At 54.6% G+C, this 23,926-nt stretch overlaps 7 protein-coding genes across 7 annotated transcripts; 2 read left to right on the top strand and 5 right to left on the bottom strand.

Moving 5' to 3' along the window:
- Positions 1-99: 99 nt before the first annotated feature.
- On the bottom strand, positions 100-3,651 carry CLAFUR5_09052 (Putative acyl-CoA synthetase; the record flags this gene model as incomplete). Its single annotated transcript, XM_047908200.1, has 1 exon — positions 100-3,651. The coding sequence occupies one exon, from the start codon at positions 3,649-3,651 to the stop codon at positions 100-102; it is 3,552 nt and encodes a 1,183-aa protein (XP_047766414.1).
- A 1,787-nt stretch (positions 3,652-5,438) lies between these two features.
- CLAFUR5_09051 (MFS-type transporter dbaD) lies at positions 5,439-7,227 on the top strand (the record flags this gene model as incomplete). The annotated part of the gene is made up of 2 exons (XM_047908199.1): positions 5,439-6,479; positions 6,544-7,227. 2 exons carry the CDS (start codon positions 5,439-5,441, stop codon positions 7,225-7,227), a joined length of 1,725 nt encoding a protein of 574 aa, XP_047766420.1.
- A 597-nt stretch (positions 7,228-7,824) lies between these two features.
- On the bottom strand, positions 7,825-8,737 carry CLAFUR5_09050 (uncharacterized protein; the record flags this gene model as incomplete). The annotated part of the gene is made up of 2 exons (XM_047908198.1): positions 7,825-7,888; positions 8,097-8,737. The coding sequence occupies 2 exons, from the start codon at positions 8,735-8,737 to the stop codon at positions 7,825-7,827; spliced, it is 705 nt and encodes a 234-aa protein (XP_047766418.1).
- A 1,237-nt stretch (positions 8,738-9,974) lies between these two features.
- CLAFUR5_09049 (uncharacterized protein) lies at positions 9,975-10,433 on the bottom strand (the record flags this gene model as incomplete). Its single annotated transcript, XM_047908197.1, has 1 exon — positions 9,975-10,433. The coding sequence occupies one exon, from the start codon at positions 10,431-10,433 to the stop codon at positions 9,975-9,977; it is 459 nt and encodes a 152-aa protein (XP_047766028.1).
- A 3,942-nt stretch (positions 10,434-14,375) lies between these two features.
- Positions 14,376-19,015, bottom strand: CLAFUR5_09048 (E3 ubiquitin-protein ligase dbl4; the record flags this gene model as incomplete). Its single annotated transcript, XM_047908196.1, has 4 exons — positions 14,376-14,407; positions 14,464-15,900; positions 15,975-16,254; positions 17,066-19,015. The coding sequence occupies 4 exons, from the start codon at positions 19,013-19,015 to the stop codon at positions 14,376-14,378; spliced, it is 3,699 nt and encodes a 1,232-aa protein (XP_047766029.1).
- Positions 19,016-19,514: 499 nt separating this feature from the next.
- CLAFUR5_09047 (Transcription factor SKN7) lies at positions 19,515-21,737 on the bottom strand (the record flags this gene model as incomplete). Its single annotated transcript, XM_047908195.1, has 6 exons — positions 19,515-20,032; positions 20,083-20,275; positions 20,328-21,260; positions 21,319-21,432; positions 21,511-21,630; positions 21,693-21,737. 6 exons carry the CDS (start codon positions 21,735-21,737, stop codon positions 19,515-19,517), a joined length of 1,923 nt encoding a protein of 640 aa, XP_047766628.1.
- Positions 21,738-23,258: 1,521 nt separating this feature from the next.
- On the top strand, positions 23,259-23,911 carry CLAFUR5_09046 (Peroxiredoxin-5, mitochondrial; the record flags this gene model as incomplete). The annotated part of the gene is made up of 3 exons (XM_047908194.1): positions 23,259-23,391; positions 23,466-23,650; positions 23,714-23,911. 3 exons carry the CDS (start codon positions 23,259-23,261, stop codon positions 23,909-23,911), a joined length of 516 nt encoding a protein of 171 aa, XP_047766629.1.
- Between the last annotated feature and the right edge of the window lie 15 nt (positions 23,912-23,926).

The raw sequence follows: 23,926 nt of genomic DNA, 5'->3' as shown, positions 1-23,926 counted from the left end.
TCGTCAATCTGGTATCTGTCCCAACCTGGTTCCCAAACATCCCACACTGTCCAATTATGCCACTGAAAGGTACCCTGCTACCCAAACCACATCACCACATTACATCCGCAAGAGCTCTTCCACGGACTTTGACCAATTCTCCTCCTTACCCATCTTGTCCACAAGACCGGTCAAGTCATTAAGCGCTCTCTCAGCCTCGGTAAAGCTCAAATGCTCCGCATCCCAGCTGAAGCCCAAAGCGACACTGCGCTTATCATCCATCAAGAATCCCGTAATCGTCAGGCCATTGTCCATGCGAGTCAACATCTGCTGGAACCTGAGACCCTTTGGGTTCTGCGCAGTCGGTGCAGTAGGTAGCCAGTTGAAACTCTGCCTCCTGATTAGTGGCAAGTACGACGCGGCGTCCCGCTCGCGTTCTGCGAAAGTTCTAGTATCGTCCGCAGAGATGGGATCCCGGAGGCGGTCGATTATGCGGAAGATGGGGGTGTGGGCGTATGCAGAGTTCTGCTCTTCGTCCTTGGTTACTTGCTGCATGAACGCTAGCAATGACTTTGAGCTGCCGACGGATATTCTGTCAAGGACGTACTCGGTTGTGCAGCCGGAGATGTCCAACGGGTTGCCAGTGTATGCTTCTCTTTCGAGAGCGTTGTAGTCGGAGCTGAATGGCCACGACCGTGCGGCGTTGATGGTTCCGAAGATTGCTTCTTTGCCACCAGTCCTCGAGATGTTGAGGATGGCGATGGCGGCTTTGACTAGCATGAAGACTGGCACATTGTACTCGGCCTTGAGCCTTTGTAGGTCGTCAACCTTGACTGCTCTGCGGATACCGGCCTGGGCTTTGACCTTCTCACTCTGAGCAACCGAGCGTTCGCCTTTCCTGGCTTTGGTTCCTGTCCACCTTGACCAGCCTGCATCGACACCTTTGAACCATTCGGGTGCTCTTTGGGGTGGCCAGAAAGTTGTCTCGGGGACTAGACTGACACCTTGATGCTTCCTGGCAAACAACTCGATGCCGTTGTCGGCTTCAAGGCCATCGCGATGGTCGAAGAAGGCTGTGGCATAGTCTTTGAACTGTGCGTGATGCACTGGCGTGGCTTCGCCGGTCAGGAGATTTACGATATCCTCCAGCCACACTTTGGTCATGCTCATATCGTTGACTGCGTGCGATGCGACCAGCACGAGACCGGATGTACCGTCCTCCAGGATCTTGGCGACATGGAACTTGACGAGCGGCCCAGGAGCGCTGGCATTATCGAGAATCGGGTCGTTCAGCACAAGGGTGTTGAGGTCTTCTTTGGTCTGCACCTCCCAGCCGGTCGTGATGGATGCTTTGCACCATTCCTCGGTGCTACGCAGAGTGACGAGCAGTGTTTCGCCATCTTGGTCCAGTGCCATTGATCTCATCGTTGGGTGGAACTCCAGCGACGCTCTGATGGCTTTCTCCAGAGCTTCAACACCCACTGGCGCGTTGTAGCTGAAGCGAAGGTTCCACGAAGACGGGCGAATGCGGTGGCAGAAGATGGCGTCCCAATCTGGAAGTGGCACAACGTCCTCGACATCGTCCCACTTCATGCCGAGTGGCGCCAGCATGTCAGCCACGGCATGCTGTGTTCGCTCGTATACCTCAACGTCTTCCCTCGCATGAGGCATGTCGAGCAAAGCGGGCGGGCCTTCGCGTCTGGGCTTGGTGATCACGGCACTCCTCAGTGGCCTGGAATCAACAAGATCTGCCTGGTCCTGAATACTCTCGCATAACTTGAAGTCTTCGACTGTGATATCGCGGTCAAACTCCTTCTTAACAATGCCAGAAAGCTGCATCATCATAAGCGAGTCTGCAAAGGCATCGATTGTAGTTGAAGGCAGAAGTCCATCGGCACCACTGATCATCTTCCAGATGCCAAGAAGAGAATCGATCGTGGATCCTGACTTGTCGAGGCCAGCCTCAGCTTGCGCTTTCAGATACTCCTTGACCACCTTGGCAAGCTCGACCTTTCTGATTTTGCCGGAGGCTGTGCTTGGGAAAGCGTCCAAGCCAAGGTCTTTGTTCAGATGGAGAATCAGCTTTGGCGCAAAGGCTGCCCCAAGATCCCGGGTTACGTCTTGCTTCAGCGCTGCGATATCTGCTTCCTGGCCTTCCTTTGTCGTAATGACAGCGATCGGCACCTCGCCAGCCATGTCGTCCGGCGCGCCCACCACATAGACCTGGAATACAGCTTCCTTCTTGCTGAGATAGTCTTCGATGCCAGCGGGAGAAATGTTCTCACCACCGCGGATGATCATGTCCTTGTACCGGCCAGTGATTCGTACAGCTCCGTCGTGGTCCATGACTGCTTGGTCGCCGGTAATGATCCATCTGGTGCCATCTTCGTCCTGGTAGAAGTCTTTGGTGGAAACTCTTGGGTCCATGTATCGCAGAATGACTTGCGGCCCACCATTGTGCAGCTCACCCAATTGCCCACGGGGCACGGCGTCTCTGGAGTCTGGCTCGCAGATCTTCTGTACAGTGTTTCTTACAGGTCGGCCAGACATGACCTCACCATCACGGAGGACAGATCCTTCATCGACACCCCATGCTGCAGTGCCAGGGCTTTCGGTCATGCCATAACTGGTGCTAGATGGAACTTTCAGCGCAGCTGTGCAAGCCTCCACCAAGCTCGGCAACACTCCAGCGCCAGAAATGTCGATGCTGACCAGTGTGCTGAGGTCTGTCTTCGCGAATGCTGGATGCGCCAAGATCGCCTGTGCTGTGGTAGGAACCAATCCCATGTGGGTTGCTCCATGCTGATCGAAGCATTCGAGCGTGGCCTGAGCCTCGAAAGAGTCGGACGGGAAGATGACTGTTCCACCTCTCAACCAGAAACCCAGCGACCAGCCAATGCCATAAGAGTGGAAGCCTGGAAGGTGCTGAACGAATCGATGGCTCGAATTAACCTTCTGGGCATCCATGTATCCAAGCGCAGCGTTCAAGCACTGAAAGCTGGTCAAAGCACAAGGTTTCGGAAGCGAGGTCGTTCCGCTAGTGAAGAGGATGACTATAGTGTCGTCTGCAGACATCACATCTGGCGTATCTGGTGGTGTTGGCTCGCCGGACATGACATTTCCAAGAAGACCCCATGTCTGCGAGGTCTCCGCACCTGATGCTGACAAGGTTAATCTCACGTCAATAGACGACATAAGCTTCTCGGACACGCTCTGCTCAAGCTGACTTGCAATCTGCAGATCTGCGCTGACCAGAACCGCGGGTCCAACAAGATCCAGCATATGGTTGAGTTCCTCGGTCCTCGTTGCGATCTTCGGGTTGATGGGCACAAAGGGCGAATGAAGATAGGCCGAAGCCCAGTATAGAAGCGCCCATTCTGCTTGGTTGTTGATAAGAGCTGCGATCGGTCGACGGTCGATGTGTGTCAACCTATTCAAGGCAGTGGCCAGTCTTCTGGCTCCTCGGTCGAGATCTGCAAAGGTCCATTGGACGTATGGTGTGTCAACATGTTGACTTCCGACCCAGCGGAATGTGGATGGTGACTGATGTTTGGCGATGAGGGCTGTTGCGTTTGGTCGTGCATTCACAACATCTTGCCAGAGCTGGAGGTGGGATTCCTTCTGGGTGCCGACTTTTGGGCCGTACTCAATGGAGAGCATTGTTTCACCCATGTTGCTCAAGGGACTTAGTAGTGCGACCTTGTATTCAGGCCAGACTCAATCGATGCAGAGCGACAGGAAAGCGGCAGCCTATGTACTGCTCATGCTCACTGACCCGCTGCCGTCAATCTATCGCCACATGTGCATTCTGCCGGGGGCCGTTGAGGGTCGACTAGCATGTTGCTAAGACTAAACGACCCTACAGAACTAAACATAACTCTCGGACATGTACGCGACGCAACCTAACCCAAGTCATCAAGCATCGAAAAGAATCCTACGAAGCTCGCCAAGGCCGTTTCACGCGAAGGACTTTGCAACCGTTCCATCGGCGGTTCCCTGCGTCGCTGCCATATCGGTATAGTGCAGCCAGGATGCAGCACACCAGAAGGCGCATGCCCGGCAGAGCCAGACGCGGTGACACGTCCGCTGTGGAATGCTCGAAAGGTCCGTGTCCAGGCGTGGCAGTGCGCATCAGGACTCTATCAGAGACTGCTGCCGCACGACCAACGCTTTCCGTTGGGTCTGAAGCGTTCGTGTGTGGTGGAGTCTTGAAGCAGCGAAAGGCCCGCTTGATTGCATGCCCCATAATATTTTCTGTCGGTGATGGCATGGATTCTTCGTTTGCAGCCCGCCGTCGCCACTCGCGACAGACCGCAGACGGACATGGGTGCTGGCGGGCACTTCATCTCGCTTGCGCCGGCGACGACGTCACACACGTAGGTAGGTGTGAAGTGGTATGTCCGAAGGGTCGGCGGAGGGTGGTAGGCGCCCTGATAGCGTTCGTCTGTGACAATATGGCGTTCGTTATGCAAGGTGAAGCTGAATGGAAGCTCTATCTTCAGCCACCTGCCTGTGCTAAGACTTGCAGCCGGTAGCGTTCAGAGCAGCAGGCGCTATACTGGAAACGGACGGCACGCAGTCTCATTGGCCAGAGCCGACGGGTACCTGAGCCACGACAAGGATCACAAGCATCTGTAGTCAGAAGCCAATCTCAGACAAACAACATCAGAGCCTCCTTGCCTGCTCTCCGCCTTTCTCGTGAGACACAAACACCTCCGCAACTGCCCATGGGACGTCACCTCCACGTAGGCTGTATGGCAGAGAACGCAGCACCGGGACGCACAAGTGTCAATGTGACCTACCGCACCTACGCACTGGGAATGCGAGCGCCAGCACTATTGACCCACCCTTGCCGAGGGCCTAAGCCTGTGCAACAATGCCTGCCACCCGACTGCATACACTGCTGCTAAAATCGTCGCCCTAGATATCGACACTGCTATCTGTGTAGTCCGTTCAGCCGAGTCACGACGCTCCTTGACCTCAGTCTCGCCATGTGAAGTTATCTGCCCGTCCCCAGCGTCTTCGTTGATGCGTCCTTCTCACCCGACTGCTGCCCGCTGCACATCCTTCGGGACCAAGTCCTTTTCGTGCGTGTAGGTCTGCTTTCTTTCTAGCGCACATGGCCATGGTCATCTTCCTTGATCAAGCAAAACAACCAAGACCGAGGATCCAGTAGGCAACCCGACTTCCGCTCAACCACACTCCCTTACCGGCGGTATCTGCGGAGAGTCGCCAGATCCATCGCACGAGCATAGCCCAACACGATTGCCCTGCTTAGCTATTTTCTGCCTGGGCGGCAGTTGGACGAATCTGGTGCCGTGTTGCTAGCAGCGAGCGCTGTGGTTGTCGGTATTGTATTGCGAGTTTTGCCTGAGACGATGACCGCTTGAGTCTGCTACAAGCTCAAGTACTACCGCTCTTCTACACCGCCTGCACCTAGCTTTGTCGGACTCATCGAAATGGCGCACAAGGAGGACGATTTTCATTTCCAGATGCGCGAATCGCCTTTGCATTCGAGGGACCAATCGATCGCATCCAACTGGCGTGGCCATGCGAGGGACGAGTCTGCAGCCTCAGGCTTTGCTGCGTTCCACAGACCACTAACGCAGGACTCGCATCGACCTTTTGGGGATTCAAACTTTACCAACTCCAGCAGCAACCTCGTGCCATACCACGAGCGAAATGTCTCAGATATTGTATCCCCGACACAGCAGGCCTTTATGTCGAGAGACGACATTCGCCGCGCTGCCTCGCCTGGCTTCCACCCAGGCTATCCAGGTCCAGAATCCCCAACGTCGTCTACCAACGGAAGGACATGGCCTACGGAGTCACCATTAGCCATACCTCACAATGCGGCGCACCACGGCGACAAAGGCCCATCGATTAGTTCAGTCGTCAAGGAGTATCTTTCACCTTCGCCCGCAGAATCAACTCACAATCCCCCGCCTGGACCACCTGGAGGACCACCCCCTGATGGCGGCACAACCGCGTGGCTGCAAGTACTTGCTGGTTACTTCCTATTCTTCAACACGTGGGGCCTGATCAACGCTTTCGGCGTGTTCCAATCGTACTACAAGGAAACTCTGATCCGCGGCCAGACAAACTCATCGATAGCATGGATAGGCACATTGACCTCATTCTTCCTATGCGCATCACCCATATCCTGGGGCCCCATCTTCGACATTGGCTCGCCACGACTACTTGTCCTTTTCGGTTCCTTCTCTGTGGCACTTGGCATAATGATGATGTCTCTCTGCGACAAATACTGGCAACTGATCCTCGCCCAAGGCATCTGCTGTGGCCTGGGCGGCGGCGCGCTCTTCATCACAGCCACCTCCGTCCTCCCTTCGTACTTCAGCAAAAAGCGCGCTCTGGCGATGGGCATCTCAGCCTCTGGCTCCTCCCTGGGCGGCGTCATGTACCCCATCGTCTTCACCTACGTCCAGCCAGTCCTTGGCTTCGGCTGGGCTGTCCGCATCATAGGCTTCATCGCCATCCTCGTATGTCCACACAACCACCTCCTTCACCCACCGCTCTTCACCTAAAACTAACCACATCAAACAGACCCTCACAATCCCCTGCACCCTCATCAAACCCCGCGCCAAACCCCCCGGCGCGCGTAAAATCTTCGACACCTCCATCCTCCTCGAACTCCCCTTCGAAATCATGAACCTCGCCACCTTCTTCGGCTTCGTCGGCCAATACATCCCCTACTTCTTCATCGAGCAATTCGCCGCCCAGCACTCCCTCGACTTCCAATTCTGGATGCTCATCTTCCTCAACGTCGGCTCCATCCCCGGCCGCATCATCCCCTCCCTCATCGCAGACAAATTCTTCCACCCGTTAAAAGTCCTCGCAACCACCACCGCCGCAGCGACGATTCTGGCGTTCTGCTGGATTGCGATTAAACACTCTACCCCGGGCCTGATTGTGTGGTGCTTCCTCTACGGCTTCTGCTCCGGCGCGTTCGTATCCCTCCAAGGCGCCGCAGTCGCGTCCATGACCAGCGACCTGCGCACGATCGGCACGCGCTTCGGGATCAACATGTTCGCCGGCGCGTTAGGAATTCTGATCGGAAGTCCCGTCGGCGGCGCTATCTTTCCTGAAAGTTGGCCGGGAGCGCAGAGCTTTTGTGGTGCGACGTTGTTACTGGCTGCGATTTCGATTGTTGGGTGTTGGTTTAGTTATCAGCGTCCGTTGGTCCGCGGTCGCGGCGGCGCGGCTAAGAATAGAGGAGGAGTCGCGTAGGATTTTGGTGCGGTCGAAGTCGCGGGCGAGCAAGTTTTTGATGAGACATGAGATTTCTTTGGGCGTGTAGATGGGTTGGATGCGGAAGAGGTGGAGACTCGTTGGGACTCTGGGTTCTGCTGTTGTGGCTGGCATGATTTAAGGTCAGGTCGGCGTTCTGGCGAGTGGACTGTGGAGGTCGTAACGAAAGAGGAAGGAAGGCACAGGATGAAAGGCTTCTTGCAGTAATTACGCGATGCGGCATTTTGTATAGACAGCAGCAGCTGGTACTAGTATGCATGCAAGTGCCAGCTGCAAAAAAGCACGTGTTGAGTCCGGCGCAAAGGCCTTTTGACTCTATTCAAGGTACTCGGTGCCGCAGTAAAAGCCACTCTGGGGTATATCTCCTCCTTCCTCGCCCATTCTTCCGATGATATGCGTGTTCACCATTGCTCAATACAGTTGACACTCAACGCGGTGTCCGTGCCGCCTCGGCGCCGAAGGGGCGCGAGGAATGTGCATTTGTTGACCGCCGATGTCATGCCTGTCCCAATGTACTACTTGTACCGTCAAACGCCGTCGCTATCCTGGTGTCCTTTCACATGCAAGTCGATACAATTACATCTTGTTCTGCACATTCACGTACATGCGACTCTTTCGAAGGACTGGATGCAGATCTGTGCTGCTGCAGGGTTGCGGAAGGATCGAAACAGGATTAGACGTCAGAGAACTGTACCTGTCCTCGCCTGGGTATCTCTTGTAAGTTTCATGTCACAGCGTCGAACAACTGTCGTCATCTGTCGCGAGGGTGGGTTAGTGCCTGCGCAAGGCTATGTATGTTTCAGGGCATTGCTGTCGGGCAGCTGCAGCAAAAGCACGAGAGGACTCACCTGTAACCAGCAGACGACCGTCTGTTCTTCCGCCGAGGCTCAGGTAGGCCTATCGACGAATTCTCCTCAATCACTTCCACGATGTCGTCACCATCCACTCTACGCTCTGGAGGTCCGCGCATGTCGTCCACCAGCACGGTCTCTCGTATGCGACTTGGCTGTCGCGGAGGAGGCACGCTGTCTCGCACTATCCGCTCTTGTCGAATCACTCTTGCGCGCCTTGGACTCCTGCTGGTCATCTCGGTTCGAGCATGACTGCGCCTAGTCCCTCTACTCCGAGATCTCCGCCGTACAACAACGTCCTCCTCTGTCAGACGACTCGACCGAATGAAGCCCGAGCCGCTGTTGGTGGCCACCCATAGGATCCATATCAGCAGTAAGAAGCCTGCGATGCTGCCTAGGACAATGCCAACCACCGCGCCAGGCGCCGGTCCAGCGTTGATGCCTTGATATTGGGTGGGTATTGCGAGGACGCCACCACTTTGTCGCTTGGTGAGAGTGTGAGGTACCCGCGTCAGTAGCGATGGTGCGGTATGTGACAGCGCTTGGCCGACTATATCTGCTGCGCGGCGTAGTTGCCGCAGATCGAATGCGCGGGTATCTGTCTCAAAGGTCGGATCGTGGTACGGAAGGGCCGGCATGGTGCCCGGAGGCAGCTGCGAGCAGCTATGTGTTGTGGTGTGCTGTAGCAGATGCTTCCTCCCAAGTTGTTCTCTCGTTGTAGGCTGCTGTATGCGCGCTTCGGTCGGTTGCGTACGGCAGCTCGGAGCGGAGCCTCGAGATGTTCGAGGTTGGTGGGCACGGTGGGGCGACGACGGGCTTCGGAGGGGCAGAGATGGCCGTTCGGGCGCGATGTCAGTGCTCGGTGCGGGAAGCTGAAGTGCAAATACTCGGGTAGTGAATGTGTGGTGGTATGGTGTGTGTATGTCTTGTTGTATGCAGCGCGTGTGGCGGAAAGAGGGTGCATGTGTATGCGTGTGTCGAGGCGTGCGTGCCTGACGTGCACGCGTTGGCTTGGGCGAGGCTGGCACGCTTGGGTGCCAGCCAAAATCAAGTGGCTGGCACAACACAACCCGCTTACTCGAAAACACCAGGACCTGCCGGACAGTTGTATCATGTCGCTTGCACCGTTGCTGTCGCTACCGCCGGAGCTGCTCGACCTCATCTACGACTTCGTAGCGATAAACGACATGGCGGCCTTTGCCGACCTGGCTGATGCGCACTTTCGTCGTCCATCGCTTCTGGCTGTGAACAAGCGACTCCGCCAGCACTACGCCGACGTCCTCTTCCAACGCATCATCATGCACTCGTGGTGGTCGAGCACGGCACTCTGGTGCAGCATCGACAGTACAGCCGCCAAGAAACACATCTTCTTGCGCGCCGCATTCGCCGACCTCTCTTGCAATCATTACAGTCTGGCTGGCGCTCAGAGACACTGTCAGCAAAGAGCCCACCGTTGGCCAGATGGCAGGTCCGGCATCTTGACCATCGTCATGAACGGCTGTCCCAGGTTCTGGATGTGGAGGACAGGTCCAACGACTTGTCTAAGCAAGAATGGCACTGCAACGCCAGCGCCAACCTCTCATCGCCGTGTATCTGGTCGCAGCAGGATGGGCTGAGACATGGTTGGCGCAGCTGATCATCAATGTGTCTGTTGTCATCAAGACGAAGAGAACTCATGAAGCGGTGAAGCGTTTCGCGGTACTTACACTGATCGCAAGTGGTGCCTGCAGTCGCAACCATGGCACGCATGGTTCCTTCGTTGGCTTCGTTGGCTTCGTTGGCTTCGTTGGCTTCGTTGGCTCCTGCCGCCTGCCTCTCCAAGCCGAAGCCGCTGCATGATGAAGCAACGACGAGTTTCGCTTTCCCCTCCCAGCCTTACACCACAACACTCGAAGTCTTGTGCATCCGCGCGATAGCCACGCTACTCGTAGTGGTATGGGTTGGCGGTAAGCTGTGCTGTAGTTCTGGACCTCGCGCTCGCCGACGCTTCGTTGGCGAGCTGGGACGCGAGGCAGGTTCCGGGCAAGTTCTGAGAGATGTGTTGATCTTGATCATGTTGATGTTGGCCACGATGTTTAGGTCATCACAGCTTGGGTCGATGGTTGGTGTTACCCGTCGAAAGCATGATCTCCGTTGGCTGCATACCGGTCCAGGTGGCGAGGTGGCGATACACTGTGTCTTGTTACCCGGCCGGGTTGAGTTGACCGTATCGTCGTTGTCGCTGGCATCGATGATGTCCTCCAATGTGATGCCGACAGTCTGCTGTATCCAGATACCCAAGTCGCGCTCAACCGGAGCCTCATGGGGTACGATCTCGGCACAAATGGACGACATGATGTTGTCCCTTGGGCACAAGTCGAGATGAAGAGATGTGGCTTGGAAGTAGTAAAGATGATTGTTGCAACTGCAGAGTCTTGGTCTCAATGCAAGGTGCAGTCGTTGCACCGACTATCTATTGCTTCGATTCTGCCCGTTCCACGACTTCATCCGAGCCAGCTTCAGTCAATATGCTGGTCTCTCACGACCTCGATCCACATGTACGTAACACGACAGTGACGGGCCATCGAGCAGCGACTTTGCCCTTCAGTTTCACGATCCGTCGCCAAACATGCAACTAACGCATATCGGATAACAATGAGTTCCTTCAACATCGAGCTCTGTAGTGTACAACGCCTGGTCACATTCGGGTCCGGCTTAAGCACTGCACGAGCGGTGTCCATTCTTGGGAGCAATAATCCGATCAAGGGCGCCACAAGAGGACAGCGACTGATGACTGGCATGTGCAAGGATATGTAACGTGGACGGGTGGTGTGAGCAAGTCGACAGTGAGAGGGTGTCTTTTGTGCGAAGCACTCGCGGCCCTCGCGCGTGGAGGAACCGTCCCCACAGCTGCAATGTCGCAATATGAGTATATCCTCTGGCTGCTGCAATCGCAGCTTACCCCGAGTGTGTCTCGTGAGTCGCCTGAGGCGTGGATGAGAAGGGTTGGTCGGGCCCGGCAACCGCTTTGAGCGACGAAAGTGGTATCGGTCATCCGAGAAGTCTTCTGGAAAGCCGGGGTCCCCTGAGCGGTCACAGAACGACCTTCGAGAAGTGCTCTGGAAGCCCTGGTTGTAATTGACTTGATCACCAACGAGGTTGACTAGGGCCCTGAAATGATTGCGATATACCTGGACACGCTGACATACGGGCGTCTCGCTATTGGTAGCCCACGACACACGCGGCCGATGTCAAACAACCAGTTGTAAGACAACATGCCATATTCAGCGATTAGTATCTCCCTGTTCGACTGATTGTGGAATGATGGAAGATAGCGTAATCTCGCCAACGCAGGAGATCCCTCAGTGCGCACACCGCATGTCAGAGACTTCGTCCGGCAGTTGCGCATCATGTGAATGTATTGCTGTACTACAGACAACGTGCAAGGCTGACGAGGAATCTACATCGGAGCCAGCGCCGGACAGTGCATCGATACAAGGCAGGCATGGTCGATGCCTTGGGAACTGAAGCACCGCTCAGGCACTCCATCGTCCCCGGTCATGATATTGTCTAGGCGAGAGGCAACTTGAGTCGAGATGATTTGCGCAAGCATGCTGAGCAGACATCAGCCTTATTGACGTCGTGTGGTGGGGCAAATGCTATAATATTTGACGCGTACGGCTTTGCTATTTGGCATGTACGGATCTGGCTCAACCCATCACCTTCAGCTTGATCTATCTGGTCACAGAGACCTCGAATTGAGTTGCTTCCAAAGAGCATTCTAGGTTGAATTGCAAGACCTCGTACCCTATGCTTTTTGAGCCCCCCTTGGGGGGGGGAGGCAATAAAAGTCGTTATCTTCGAAGCAATCCAGATCGAACTTCGAAGAGTGAAGCTCTCACGGCTATGTTAGATCTTGTTGCCTAAGCACCTCGAGAGTTGCCGGATATGGGCAATCTAGACCCACTCTCGTCAAATAGTATTTGCCGTGTGGTGGTTGCCATGAATTCACAACACGTATGCAAGCAGGTCTATCTAGGTCAGCCTCGCTATACATTGCAAGCTGCACCTCGTGAAGCTTCACAAGGAGTCGAAGCGATTGCTCTGTCTCTAGGACTTGCCTGCTGGAAAGCCAGAGAGTGGTATGAACGCACAAGGTACCTGGGGACGTTGCACGTTCCCTCATCCGAGTCATCCCTGGTCATGTCCCGGTGGGGAAGTCGCTAACTGTAGGCGCTGGTATAGCTGCGACATGAGGGAAAAGCAATCGCGAGGAGATGTCTACCAGACTGACGATGGTGTCACGGCACTCTGTTCTCGACGACTCGATTACGGGCAAAGCAGAGAGATCACACTGGTACGAACCACCAATAACGTGGTAATCCGCCAGGTAGTGCACAATCCCTGGGCCATGCTGACGACGCTCAAAGCGTGCGGTCTGACGTGCATCCTGGCCCCTTTGGTGTTGCTCCATCTCGTCTTCCTCGACCAGGAGTCCATGTCCACGCCTCCAAAATGACAGAAGCTTAATCTCCCCTCGACCAGGAGGCCGGCCACAAGCCATGCATTGAGCGGGAAATTCCAATCGAGCGGCATTCTTCTAGAAAACACATCCTTCAATGATGATCCGACAAGGATTTCCCCTTCTCTCCTTTCATTCGATGGTACCCCATTAGGCACCGTGATCATTTCAAGCTCTTTCATGATTCCAAGGAGCAGGGCCGCCAGGGCTCGCTGCGCTCGCATGGCTCCCCACGCAGAACGTACCACCGTTACACTTCTCGCTTCACCATGCTCCCGTACCGCATCGTACCAGGACCACGGGCGAAAGACTCGAGGACTAGGAATGTATCCAGGGCACATCCATACCACAAGCCAAGAACGCGACGAGGACATGGCACTGATGCATCATGCAACGGGATGCAGGGACAGGTCCTCATCCACCGCCAAGCATCGCCGGGAGTTGCCTTCAACCTTCCTGCATCATGATTCCCGTCGCCAGTGCGACGACCGCGTTCCTGGTCTGTTTGGTATACAATAGCATTGAAGATGCTTTTGCAACCACACCACGTACCCGCCGTAAGACTGTAGTAACTTAGCGGTGTGAGAGTCACCGTCGACCAGACACCTTCGCGTGATAAGACAGCAGCACGACGCGTGTACCAAATACGCCAACGACAGTAATCATCACCATCACCATCGCGCGAAGCGCGAAGCGCGAACCGAACGGACAACGTCCAAGACCAAGACCAAGACAATCCTGCGCGTGACCCTGAATGCCGCGCCACGCCGCCTCTGGTCGCCGTCATCGCTCCTCCGAGTACCCAGGACAGCAAACGCGTTCCCGTTCTCCCTCCCCTTCCTCCATGATTGCTGAGGCTCGTGATTTGGCTCGGGGACGATGTCGCTAGAACTAGTGGGCTAGGCTGATGTAATGGGTCCACATAGTGAATGAAGATCTTCTTCACATGCCACCACACATCGAATTCTCGCGCTGACGACGCTGACACGTCGGTGTTCAACGTGCTGGCATTCAACTCATAACGGGCAATGCGAGCCTCTCCCTCTCCCTCTCATAATGAAGATGAATCCTACATCCTCAGCAACCATGCACGCCCTATGACGTCTCTCCTATCACCGATCGGCCCTACTTACAGTCAGTACATGTAAGTGAATGCTCCCCTAGCACGCCGCGCGAACTCGGCAACAATCGCGATCAAATCGCCACTGGTGCTTACAACATGACGAAACCATTCTGCTCTCAACCTCTACACTCTGACGTCGTTCCTTCTATATTCCATGATTATCACGCGATGCTAGTAGTGCCTATGTATGGATTTGGTGTAACCTTCCAGCTGTAAGTATACCTACCGCAGGTTCTGCCTTTGACACTGCAAAGATCTGCATAGAATCCTCATGGATAGAGAGACAACGCGTCTGCCTTATGGTGGTAGCATAACCATCACTCCTGCTCCTTGTCCGGCTCCAGTAGCCATGAATTGTGCCTGTACGCTTGGCGCCACCACCCTCATAATGCATTCCGTTGAACTCCTGTTTGTTCCGAAAACCGCATGTAACGCCAAGAAATGCCTCGTGCCATGCTCGTTATGGAGGGAAGAAGATGAAGACGAAGTGAAGTCGTTAGACCTCGCGCCGCCTTGGAGAGCGGGTTCCCTGCAACATGTTCGAATCGACTGGCGGAGGGCGCCCTCCCCGTCGATTACGATAAAATGCAAGCGCTCTTCGCGGCCAGTATTTTGATGATGATGGATCATTTCTGCTGTTAGTCTGCGGCGGCTAGCCGAGGTCGACATTGAAGTCCCAGTTGCCTAGAGAAGACGTTAGTGATCGCGTCATGCTGGAGCACGTCATTTATCAGACTCACCTTTCTTCAAGTTCTCCGCTGTGTCGTCCAACAGTACAATACGACGCTTCATGCAGTAAGACGTCTTGTCCATCATGTCCACCTTGAGACTCGCCAGAGCATCAGTCGGCTTCTCGAACATCTCCGACAGGTTCTCAACTGCCATTTCCAAGTCCTTCTGGTTGTCCTCGAAGATCTCCGTCTGGTTGTTCCGTGCCAAGTAGTACGCAAAAGCATACGTCCATTTCAAGGTTCGTCGGCACTCCTGAAGCGCTTTCGACGCTTCTTCGAGGTACTGGACCTCAATCCATGACAGACCTGATTGATTTTGGAGCAGCTGCATCTTCTTCTCAGTCTTGTGGTAGATGTCCTTGTCGAGCTTGGCAGACTGCTCGTGGTTCGCGTAACGATTGTAGTAATGGAGGTAGCGCTCCAGAGATTGTCGGCTCCTAGCCTGAGCATCTCTCGCATCGTGTCCACTCTTCTCTTCGAACCTGTTGCAGTTGTACCAACTTGTCCCATGCTCCGACCACACGCCCATGCACATCCAGCAGAACTCGTTTCGGCACTTTCGACAAGTCATGTGGTTGCAACCGCCATTCTTCTCGATTGTCGAGTTACACTTGGGGCATTCTTTGGTGTTCGCCGATATCCAGTTCGCTGTCTCGCTGTCGTCCTCGCACTTCTTCAACCACTTCTTGACTAGTCCACAAGGGCATGGCTGATGATCCGCAAGTGTGCAGCCAAAGCAGAAAGCGTGCTTGCAGTCGCAGTGCACAGTGGGCACCACCTTATTCAGGTCTCGCTTCTTCACACCACACTCGATCGCATAGACGCACTCTGGGGCCGGACACCATTTCAGGTTGTCCTTGTCATCAACGTAGGTCCGCATGAGGAGTTCGTGGTAGCGGTCGGTGAGGTCGGACGGTATCAACAGCTCCAGCGATTTGGCATCCACAACATTACTGCAGCCATCGCCAGGGCACTTAATCCGCGCCGCCTCGCCCTCTTCCCGAATCTTCTGCGTGAGGTACTGTCGATAGCAGTTCACGCAGAAGCGATGTCCACACCTCATGGCGAAGCTCTCGAGTCCCGACTCATCTTCACAACAGATGTCGCAGGCAAAGCCATCAATCGTGTCGATCCGTGGTGGATGTGACCTTACCTCCTGTCCCAATCCGGCTTTGTCAAGCACTTCTTCTTGGTTGTCCATGTACTGCTCGATCAGACGCTCTTTGTTCCATTTCCCATACCGTAGCAAGATTGCGGTAGCTTCGTGTGGCTGCTCGAGTAGATTCGCGACCTCTTCCACCTGCCGGTCTTGCTGCGCCTGGATGTCCTGCGGGCTGTAGACCGTATGGTCGACCTCGAAATGGCGGTTCTGCGGCTTCAAGTCCGCGCCCTTGGTGTCAAAGGCAACATCGTCGTCCTGGAAGTCCTCGATGTCGATGTCCGAGTCTAGGGTCACATAAGCAGTTAGTGAAACATGTCTCGCATGCGGTTTGGGCGTGACCATGTGACGATGTGCTCACCTGCTGCACCGAAATCGACGCTGCTGTCGGCGTCGTTCAGCTCGAGGTCCTGCGAGGAGGCGATGCTGTTGAAGTCGTCGTCGGAGTCCATTTGCTTATCGGATGCGAGTGTCTGTGGGGTCGCCGGCAGTGCGGCGTCCACAAGCACGCCTTCCTTGTCCTTGTGGTGCGATGTCTTGCTGGCCTTCCGCTGGGGCTCGGACTTGGTGGACGGGGTGGCGGTGGTGGCGGCGAGGGTATCGGCGGCGATAGTAATGTCTAGCTTCCTCTTGCGCGTGGACTGAGACGTGGTGGTGGGTGATGCTGCGGTTGCCTCGCCTTATGACGAAGCAACCGGCTTTGGAGTCGCGAGCGTGGCGGTGCTGTTTGGGGTGCGTACAGACGGCGTTGACTGGACAGGTGGCGGTGGTCGGTAGCAGCCTGTGTATGCACGAGTCACAGGTGCGAGGCAGACGTGGTTTGTTGTAAGGCGACGAATCGAGGTGGAAACGACTTGATGGTGAGGGTTGCGCTGATGTAAGGCAACGGCGCTAGGCACGGCTCAAGCTTCCGAAAGCGTCACGCAGATTCCAACGGTGAATGGCCACAAAGACGCCGCCCGGATCTAGTTGGAGCGTAGGGCAATCTCGAACATGTGAGCACTACTCTGAGTGAATGGCAGCATATAGGTGTGTAGGCATACAATCAGGACTTTATTCACCAACAAGCTTGTCAGGAAGCTCGAGCTCGAGCGGAGACAGGAGCGTGCCACAACAAGCCAGATACGGAAGTGGCTTGCCAGATGAGGAGCGAGCTACCAAATAGTGAATGCACCACTCGAGGTACCACATCTAGGACGTAGTCACACATCTTGCAGTACTGATAGCATGCTGAAAGCCCACTCGAACTCGGCCACGCACTTAAAAACATCACTCATCATCAGAATCTTCCTCCTCGCTCTCATCGTCGTCATCATCATCCTCCTCAGCTGTAATGAACTCCACCAGCTTCTGTGTATCCTGCCTAACAGTCCGTAATTGCTCAGTAGCCGAACTCCTTGGGTCCTCCCACCATTGCTCAACGCCATCCGCTTCCACCAAATCTTCCTGTACCATCATCGTCGTCAAATGCAGCAGTAACTTCTCTCCCTGGTTGCGGTGCGTGAGATCTGTCTGCAAGAACAGGAGGAACTCTGCCTGTTCCTCCTCTGTACTCACACACGATGAGATGAGCTGATTGTAGCCTGGTATCAGTGCTGCAACGGCGTCCTTGGGTGACTTGCCGCTCTCAACAAGGTTTGCAGCCCACTTGCTGAAAGCTGTGGCTACCGCTTTCTGGACCTGCTTGTCTGTCGCATTGCTCTGTAATCTCAGTGCCTTGAGCTCGAGTTGCATAGTATGTGGCGAGCTGCCAAGCCGCAGGTCATCGAAGAGGCTGTTGACTGCTTCCCTATTGAAGTCCGCAGCAGCTTTGCTGCCCATGCCACTACCATCAGAGTCGACCGAGGCGAAACTATCGCTTCGACGACTTTGCGAGTTGGTGCGAACATGGCCCAATGAAGAACCTTCGTCGTCGTCCTTTTCATCGGAGTCCAACGTGGAGATGTCGTCGACGGCCAGATCCATGTTCTGCAGTCCCAGTAACAGAGCTTTGGCAACTTCTTCTTCATCCTCATCGAGCTCAACGTGGTAGCCAACTCCATCCTCGCCAACAACCGCTGGATCATTTGGCGCTTGCACGGTGTCGTCCTTTCCGAGGCCGGGCTTACGTTTGAGCCTCGAGACCCTCCGATCTCCGGTGACTGTGATTCCAGCTGCAATCTTGACGCCGTAGGACAAAAGAGCCCCGGGCTCGATATTGCACTTCTTGCCTACCGAGACCTCGTTCGCGATTACTGCTGTATTAATTACTGTGTCGTCGCCGATGTACACATCATCCCAAATGTACGCCCCATCAATCTTGACCCGCTTTCCGATGACACATCTTCTGCCGATGACACTGTTTGTGATTGTGGTGTGCTCGCCAACGGACGTGGCTTTCCCAAGAGCCGCTCTGGGCCCTACGACGCTGGACCTCGATAGCACTACACCATCTTCTCGATACACATTGCCCTTGTACAACTGAAAGCTTTGGCCAGCAACCAGGTTCGTGTCCGGAGCTATAGGATATGCCCATCTCGAGATGACATCCTTGCTGATTGCATTGTACGCTTGGAGATTTCGGACCCTAGCCGCATACCCTTCACTTGCGACGTGTGTGTGAATCGTAAGCTGGAATGTCTCAAAGTCTTTCAGCACACCTCGTAGGAATCCAGTTCTTGGTAGTTGCCAATCGAAGTTGTCCTGGTATTGTGCCAGCACTTCGGGTGTGCAAATGTCGATACCGCAGTCAATCAGATCAGCCCGGATTTCCAGTTCAGTACAATCCGTCAGGACCTCGCCAGGGATATCGAGTGTAGCGTTCTGGCCATAACGGATCTGTTCATAGTGTACACACCTCCCAGTGACCGAGTCCAGAACGAAGGTCGGCTGTAGATGTTGTGCTTTCGTGCGATGGACTTCGCCGGCTTCACGCAAAACCATAGTCATGATCGCTTTCTTATCCTTTTCTCTGCGGGCACGGTGTGCGGCCAGGGCTGATTCGAGGGGTATGTTCGCCACAACATCGCCATATATTGATATGAAGTCGCCCACGATGAGGTCCTTACTCATCAGATCCCGCATACAGTCGCCGACGGATCTCGAGTTGCTGCGGATCACCTGGAGATAGAAAGGCGAAGTGTTGCTGGTCCATTTTGACTTCTGGAGATACTCCTCGACGGTGTCTGTGTGGTTGCCGCAGTAGAGGTAGACTTCTTCGACACCAACACTAGCCAGAAACTCTAGAGTGTATTCGATGAGGGGCGTATTTGCTAGTGGGAGTAGACATCGTGGCTGTTCGATTGTGAAAGGGTTGAAGCGTGTCTCATAGGCATCGCAGAAGAGCACGGCCTGTAGTGGATCTTGTCGTTCCTCTTCTTTCTTGTTAGTATTCGCGTTACCTTTCTTACCCTTGGGAGGCATAATGAGACGTGACTTTGGGGCAGGCGTAGATGTTGTTGTGACTGATTAAATATTGTTGTCGTAGATTCTTGAATTCGCAAGTTGGGGAAGAGTCATATGCACGTGCACAATTTTATGACACGCGTGCACAATCCCGCTGTTCAAACACATCACTTGAGAGTACACCACATGCCCACATTCAGTTTCGAAGCTTTCCATTGATCTACCACAGTTGGACTACGAAACATTTTCTAGCCCATGGCCTTGCCTCGCTCCGCTGCCGTAATGCCTGGCGGCTTCCCACATCCCACCAACAGAGTTTGATGAGATCACTTCGCAAGTCTGGCGTCCCCTCCATCGCGGACGCATGCTTCTTCAGATCGCAATAAATGACCAACACATCGCCTGCTCAACAACCATCACATCATGCCACCCCAAAACGTCTCAATGCGAGTGCGAGGTATCTACATCTGTACATGCACAAAGATCTTTCTCAAAACAATCAAACACGTGCGCTAAATCATCGCCCAGGTGGCCGCTGCATTGGATGTTGTAGCGGCTGTCCCATCATGCCAGGTGGAGGAGGGGCGTACATTGGCCGTTTCGCATCTTGCGCCAGCTCAGGTCCACCAGAGATCTGCGAGATGTCTCGCCGAGGCGGAAGCCCTTGTACCATGGGCTGGCCGGGCCGTGGAGGCATTGCCAGAGCACCTGGAGGCGCTGTTGCGTAGATGTGTGGTGGCGGGCCGTGTTGCATGGCAGGTTGACCATATGGCGCGGCCGGAATGTAGTTCTCTTCGCCAATGCCACTCCCTGCTGGAGAACCGGCCGTGAGTTGATTAGGTGAGTTCCAATTACTACCAGTGGCAGGCGATGTCGCGGGCGAATCTTCACTTTTCAGACTTCTCTTGGCGGAGTTCAGTGGCGGAGGCATGATCTCGAGAGAACCCGGTTGTTTCTTGAGATGTGATAGATGCTTCTCCAACATGCTGAGCAAGCCCTCCTTTGTAAATGGCTTGGGTAAGACATCGTTCATGCCTGCTTGACGTTAGCATGGTGGAAGTAGATTTTGCTCACTTTTAGCTTACCGTGCTGGAAGTACATAGAGATATCGTCACTCCGAATGTTGGAGGTCATGGCGATGATGGGTGTTGTGTTGTCGAATTGCCGAACAAGATGTGTGGCAGAGACACCATCCAGGTTAGGCATAATGATGTCCATAAGGACGAGATCATACTTGGCGCCTGAATTGAGTTTGTTCACAGCCTCTAAACCGTCAAGCTACCTCGTGTCAGCCATATGGTGCGTGTTTCAGAAATGTGGATTCACCTACAGCACTGTCGATAGAGCAGTGGAAAGCGTACAAGAACTTCCCGCCAATGCGTCTGCAAGTCTGGTCATCTTCAACGAGGAGGATCTGTGGCTGCCTGATCCAGCCAGGATCGACCTGTGTGCTCTTCTTCCGTACTTCGGGTACTGGCGGTGGTTGGAAGCTGCCATCTGGTCCTTTCGAAGGCATAGGATAAGGAATGTTGTTGACATGCTCGCTGTACATAGGGTCGATACCTTGTGTATGTCCGATGGGATATACCAGAGTGTCCAGATCGTATCCGCCAGCCGAGCTCGATGATGCTGCCGAATGTGGATGTGCACCTCTACTGGATGATCGTGTACCGTTGCGTGCCAGATCTGGTGGTGGTGTCGTCAGGGCATGATTCGACCGCAGCTGTGCTTCGTTCATCTGTTCCAGATTCCGCGTGTTCAGTAAGTGGTCTGCATTGACCTCGTTCAAAAGCTTCGAGGCATGCTGAAGGGGTGAGGCTGGCGCATCCTCATCGATCGGTGGTACGGAGGTCGCTTGTGACCCGGGCGTGGTTGTGCCATTCGCTTGGGTATTGCTCGTTTGTGCGAATGGGTTGCTGTTGGTGAGGACCTTGCTTTCACGCCTTCGCTGCGCATCCACTGTGTTCAAGAAGTTCATGACGTATTGCATCACGTGCTCATGATTGACCACCGTCTTTTGCACTCCGATCAGCTCCTGTAGCAGCATTGAATGGTGCATATTGAGCTCGTTGTATCTCTCCTGAAGCTGTTGTAGTTGTTGCTGTGTTGCGACCAGCTGTGTGTTGACCAGATCCATCTGCTGGGTCGGAACCATCTCATCTGTAATCGCATTCGCTTTTCGAGGAGCTGGCGCTTTTCGCCGGATGTTGTCGAGGGCATCTTTGTTGTTCATCTTGAAATCGGGGTGCTTGAACTCCCATGCCTGTGATCGTGTGAGCACATTCCTCTCTCGGCCTGAGGACATTCTAAGCGATACGCACTCCAAGGCCATACGGCGACGTCCCTCCTTCTTCATTGTTATGCCGTACTTTGTGAAAGTCGTACTTGTTCAGCTGGCGAACGAAGCTGGCAAAGTTCGAGTGCTTGAAGTGTTTCTGCAGACAATATCAGCCCCAAGGCACGAAGCGACACAAGCGCAGCGCATCTCTATGCCAGCCCAATGCAGTCCGTACCGGCAGAATGTGCTTGGTAAACTTCTCATTCTCCAACACCACGAAGCTGTCGCCCTCGTTTCCCCACCGTACTACACTTTCGTCTTGCGGGTTCTCCAACATCTTGTACAGCTTGCGAACCTGGAGCGCATTAGCAACTGTTTGCCAATGGCGCGCAGCACACGCCTGTGGCATTGACCTACAAAGTCGCTGCTGTTATTGGCGGACGAGCCACCTTGGCTGTCCATGGTCGCGGCAATGCTGTGAAATACTTATATCGAGGTCATGCGCTCACTGCGCTGTATGGTGTAAGAGGTCGCCGTGTTGGACGTCGAGGTCGCGACTCTCGGTGTCTCAGTCTGGGACTCGTAGGCGTATCGTACAGTGCTAGGGTGCTTGCAGCTCGCTAGGTGTGCTGCGCGAGCTATGTCATCCGTAGAGGGCACACGAACAGCGGGAGACAGCCTCGGCGGTGAACAGCCGTGTAGCGCAGGCGTTCGACGGCGATATGGCGGAGGTGGAGTGAAAGCTGCAGGGCTCTAATCGATGACCGAGTTCCAGACTCTGCAGGGAGGATGCGCGGCGGAGGATATTGGTAGCGAAAGGGTCGCGGAGATGTGCAGCAGGTAGGACGGTTGTCGGTCGGGATGCCGACGATGGATGGAACCTGAACCCGAACTGGCGCAAGCAGCAAGGGAAAAAGAAGCCTTCGCTCCGCACGCACAGCACCGGAGGAGAACGAGGACTCTTTGCAGTAGGCGCTGCGCTGCGATCTCTCCAGCGGCACCACCCACGTCACCAAGCAGCGAAGGACTGCTCAAGACAACTGGTCCCGAATCGTGCGGCGACGATTGAGATACGGCGGGCGCTACGACGACAGGGTAGAGCAGAATGCGGACGTGCGTGTATAAAGATGGATGAATGAATAATGTGAGTCTCTCTTGCTGCTGCCATGGATCTGTTCCGCCCCTCGACAACGCAGCCGGCAGACAGATCTTGGATGCAGGACCGCAGCAGATTGCTCGAATCTGGCTAATAGTCCAAGCCACAACCAGAGGAATCTGCTTTGTGTCGAGTGTGAGCGGGAGCACCTCGCTTGATTATCTTCTTTCGGCCCTCTGATCTACGTGCATTCCAGCATTTCATCCGCCGGCCCTGAGGAGCGGTCCTTGCGGAGCCTTGCCAAATTGCAGTCCACTGGCGGCTTGAAACATCCCCTCTGTGCTTCTTGTTTCCCTCGACGAGCTCTGCTCAATGCTGCGATGGCCCGCCAAGCTGACCTCGAAACATAGACTCTGCTATTGGCAGTGTCGTCGGCTATCTGCTCACGAGCATGCAGCTGGCTGGCGGGTGAACTTTAAAGAACCCGTGCATGCCGTGGTCCCCATCGCGTCATGCCCAATACTGAGCTCAAGCTGGAGATTGACGCCGATCTCACCTCGCATTCAGAGAGCCACAGTGGAGGCGGCTCAACGGTGAGGCTGAACGATGAATGTGGTGCAAGGTGGATCATCCACAGCCCTCACAGCGTGGTCTTCCTCGTCCACAAACCGCATAGCCAGCTCAAGCTGCCTTCTCCATCTGACGTCGAACAGCGAGCTCGTTACTGCCTTTGGTAACATACGAAGCAGCCTATTTGGAAGACCAGAGCTCCAGACAGAGTTACGGTGCGGACCGGGCACAATTTTCAGTAGGTATATATACACAACATCTGCCCTTTTCCAACGTCACCTCATACTCTCATACCAAAACACCACAATTTCTACAACATGTCACAAGTCAAAGCCGGAGACTCCATCCCCAACGTCGAGCTGCTCGAGGGCGCTCCCGACAAGAAGGTCAACCTCGCCCAGGAGCTCTCCTCCGGCAAGGGATTGATCATCCAAGTTCCAGCGGCATTCAGTAAGGCCTACAGTCCCAAAGCGGCAGTTCAGGCAGCCACAAAATTTATAGCCATGGCTGACACGCATGCACAGGCCCTGACTGCTCGGCGAGACATATCCCAGAGTACATCAATTCGAAGCAGTTGCAGTCCGCTGGCAAGGTCTTTGTTGTCGCTGTCAACGATGCTTTCGTGTTAGTAGAGTATCCAGGCTTTGGTTATGTTGCGTTGCTGATAGGATCTGTAGAATGGAAGCTTGGAAGGAATCACTGGATGCCAGTGGCAAGAGCGGCGTAAGTATGGCAGAGCCCGGATTGAGCTGCTGTACTGACCACGACATAGATCCGCTTCCTTGCTGATGCCGAGGGCAACTTCTCTAAGCAGTTGGGCACCCAATTCGAGTTTGCTCCAATCTTCGGTGACAAGCGCTCTGTTCGAAGCGCCATCGTTACTGAGGACGGAAAGATCAAGTCGGTTCACATCGAGCCAGACAACATCGGCATCAAGGAGTCCTCCGCTGAGGCGGTCCTTGGAAAGTAAATCTGCCATATGGAC

Source organism: Fulvia fulva, chromosome 9 (assembly GCF_020509005.1).
Source record: "Fulvia fulva chromosome 9, complete sequence".
NCBI lineage: Eukaryota > Fungi > Ascomycota > Dothideomycetes > Mycosphaerellales > Mycosphaerellaceae > Fulvia > Fulvia fulva.
This window is presented reverse-complemented; position numbering and strand designations above follow the sequence as displayed.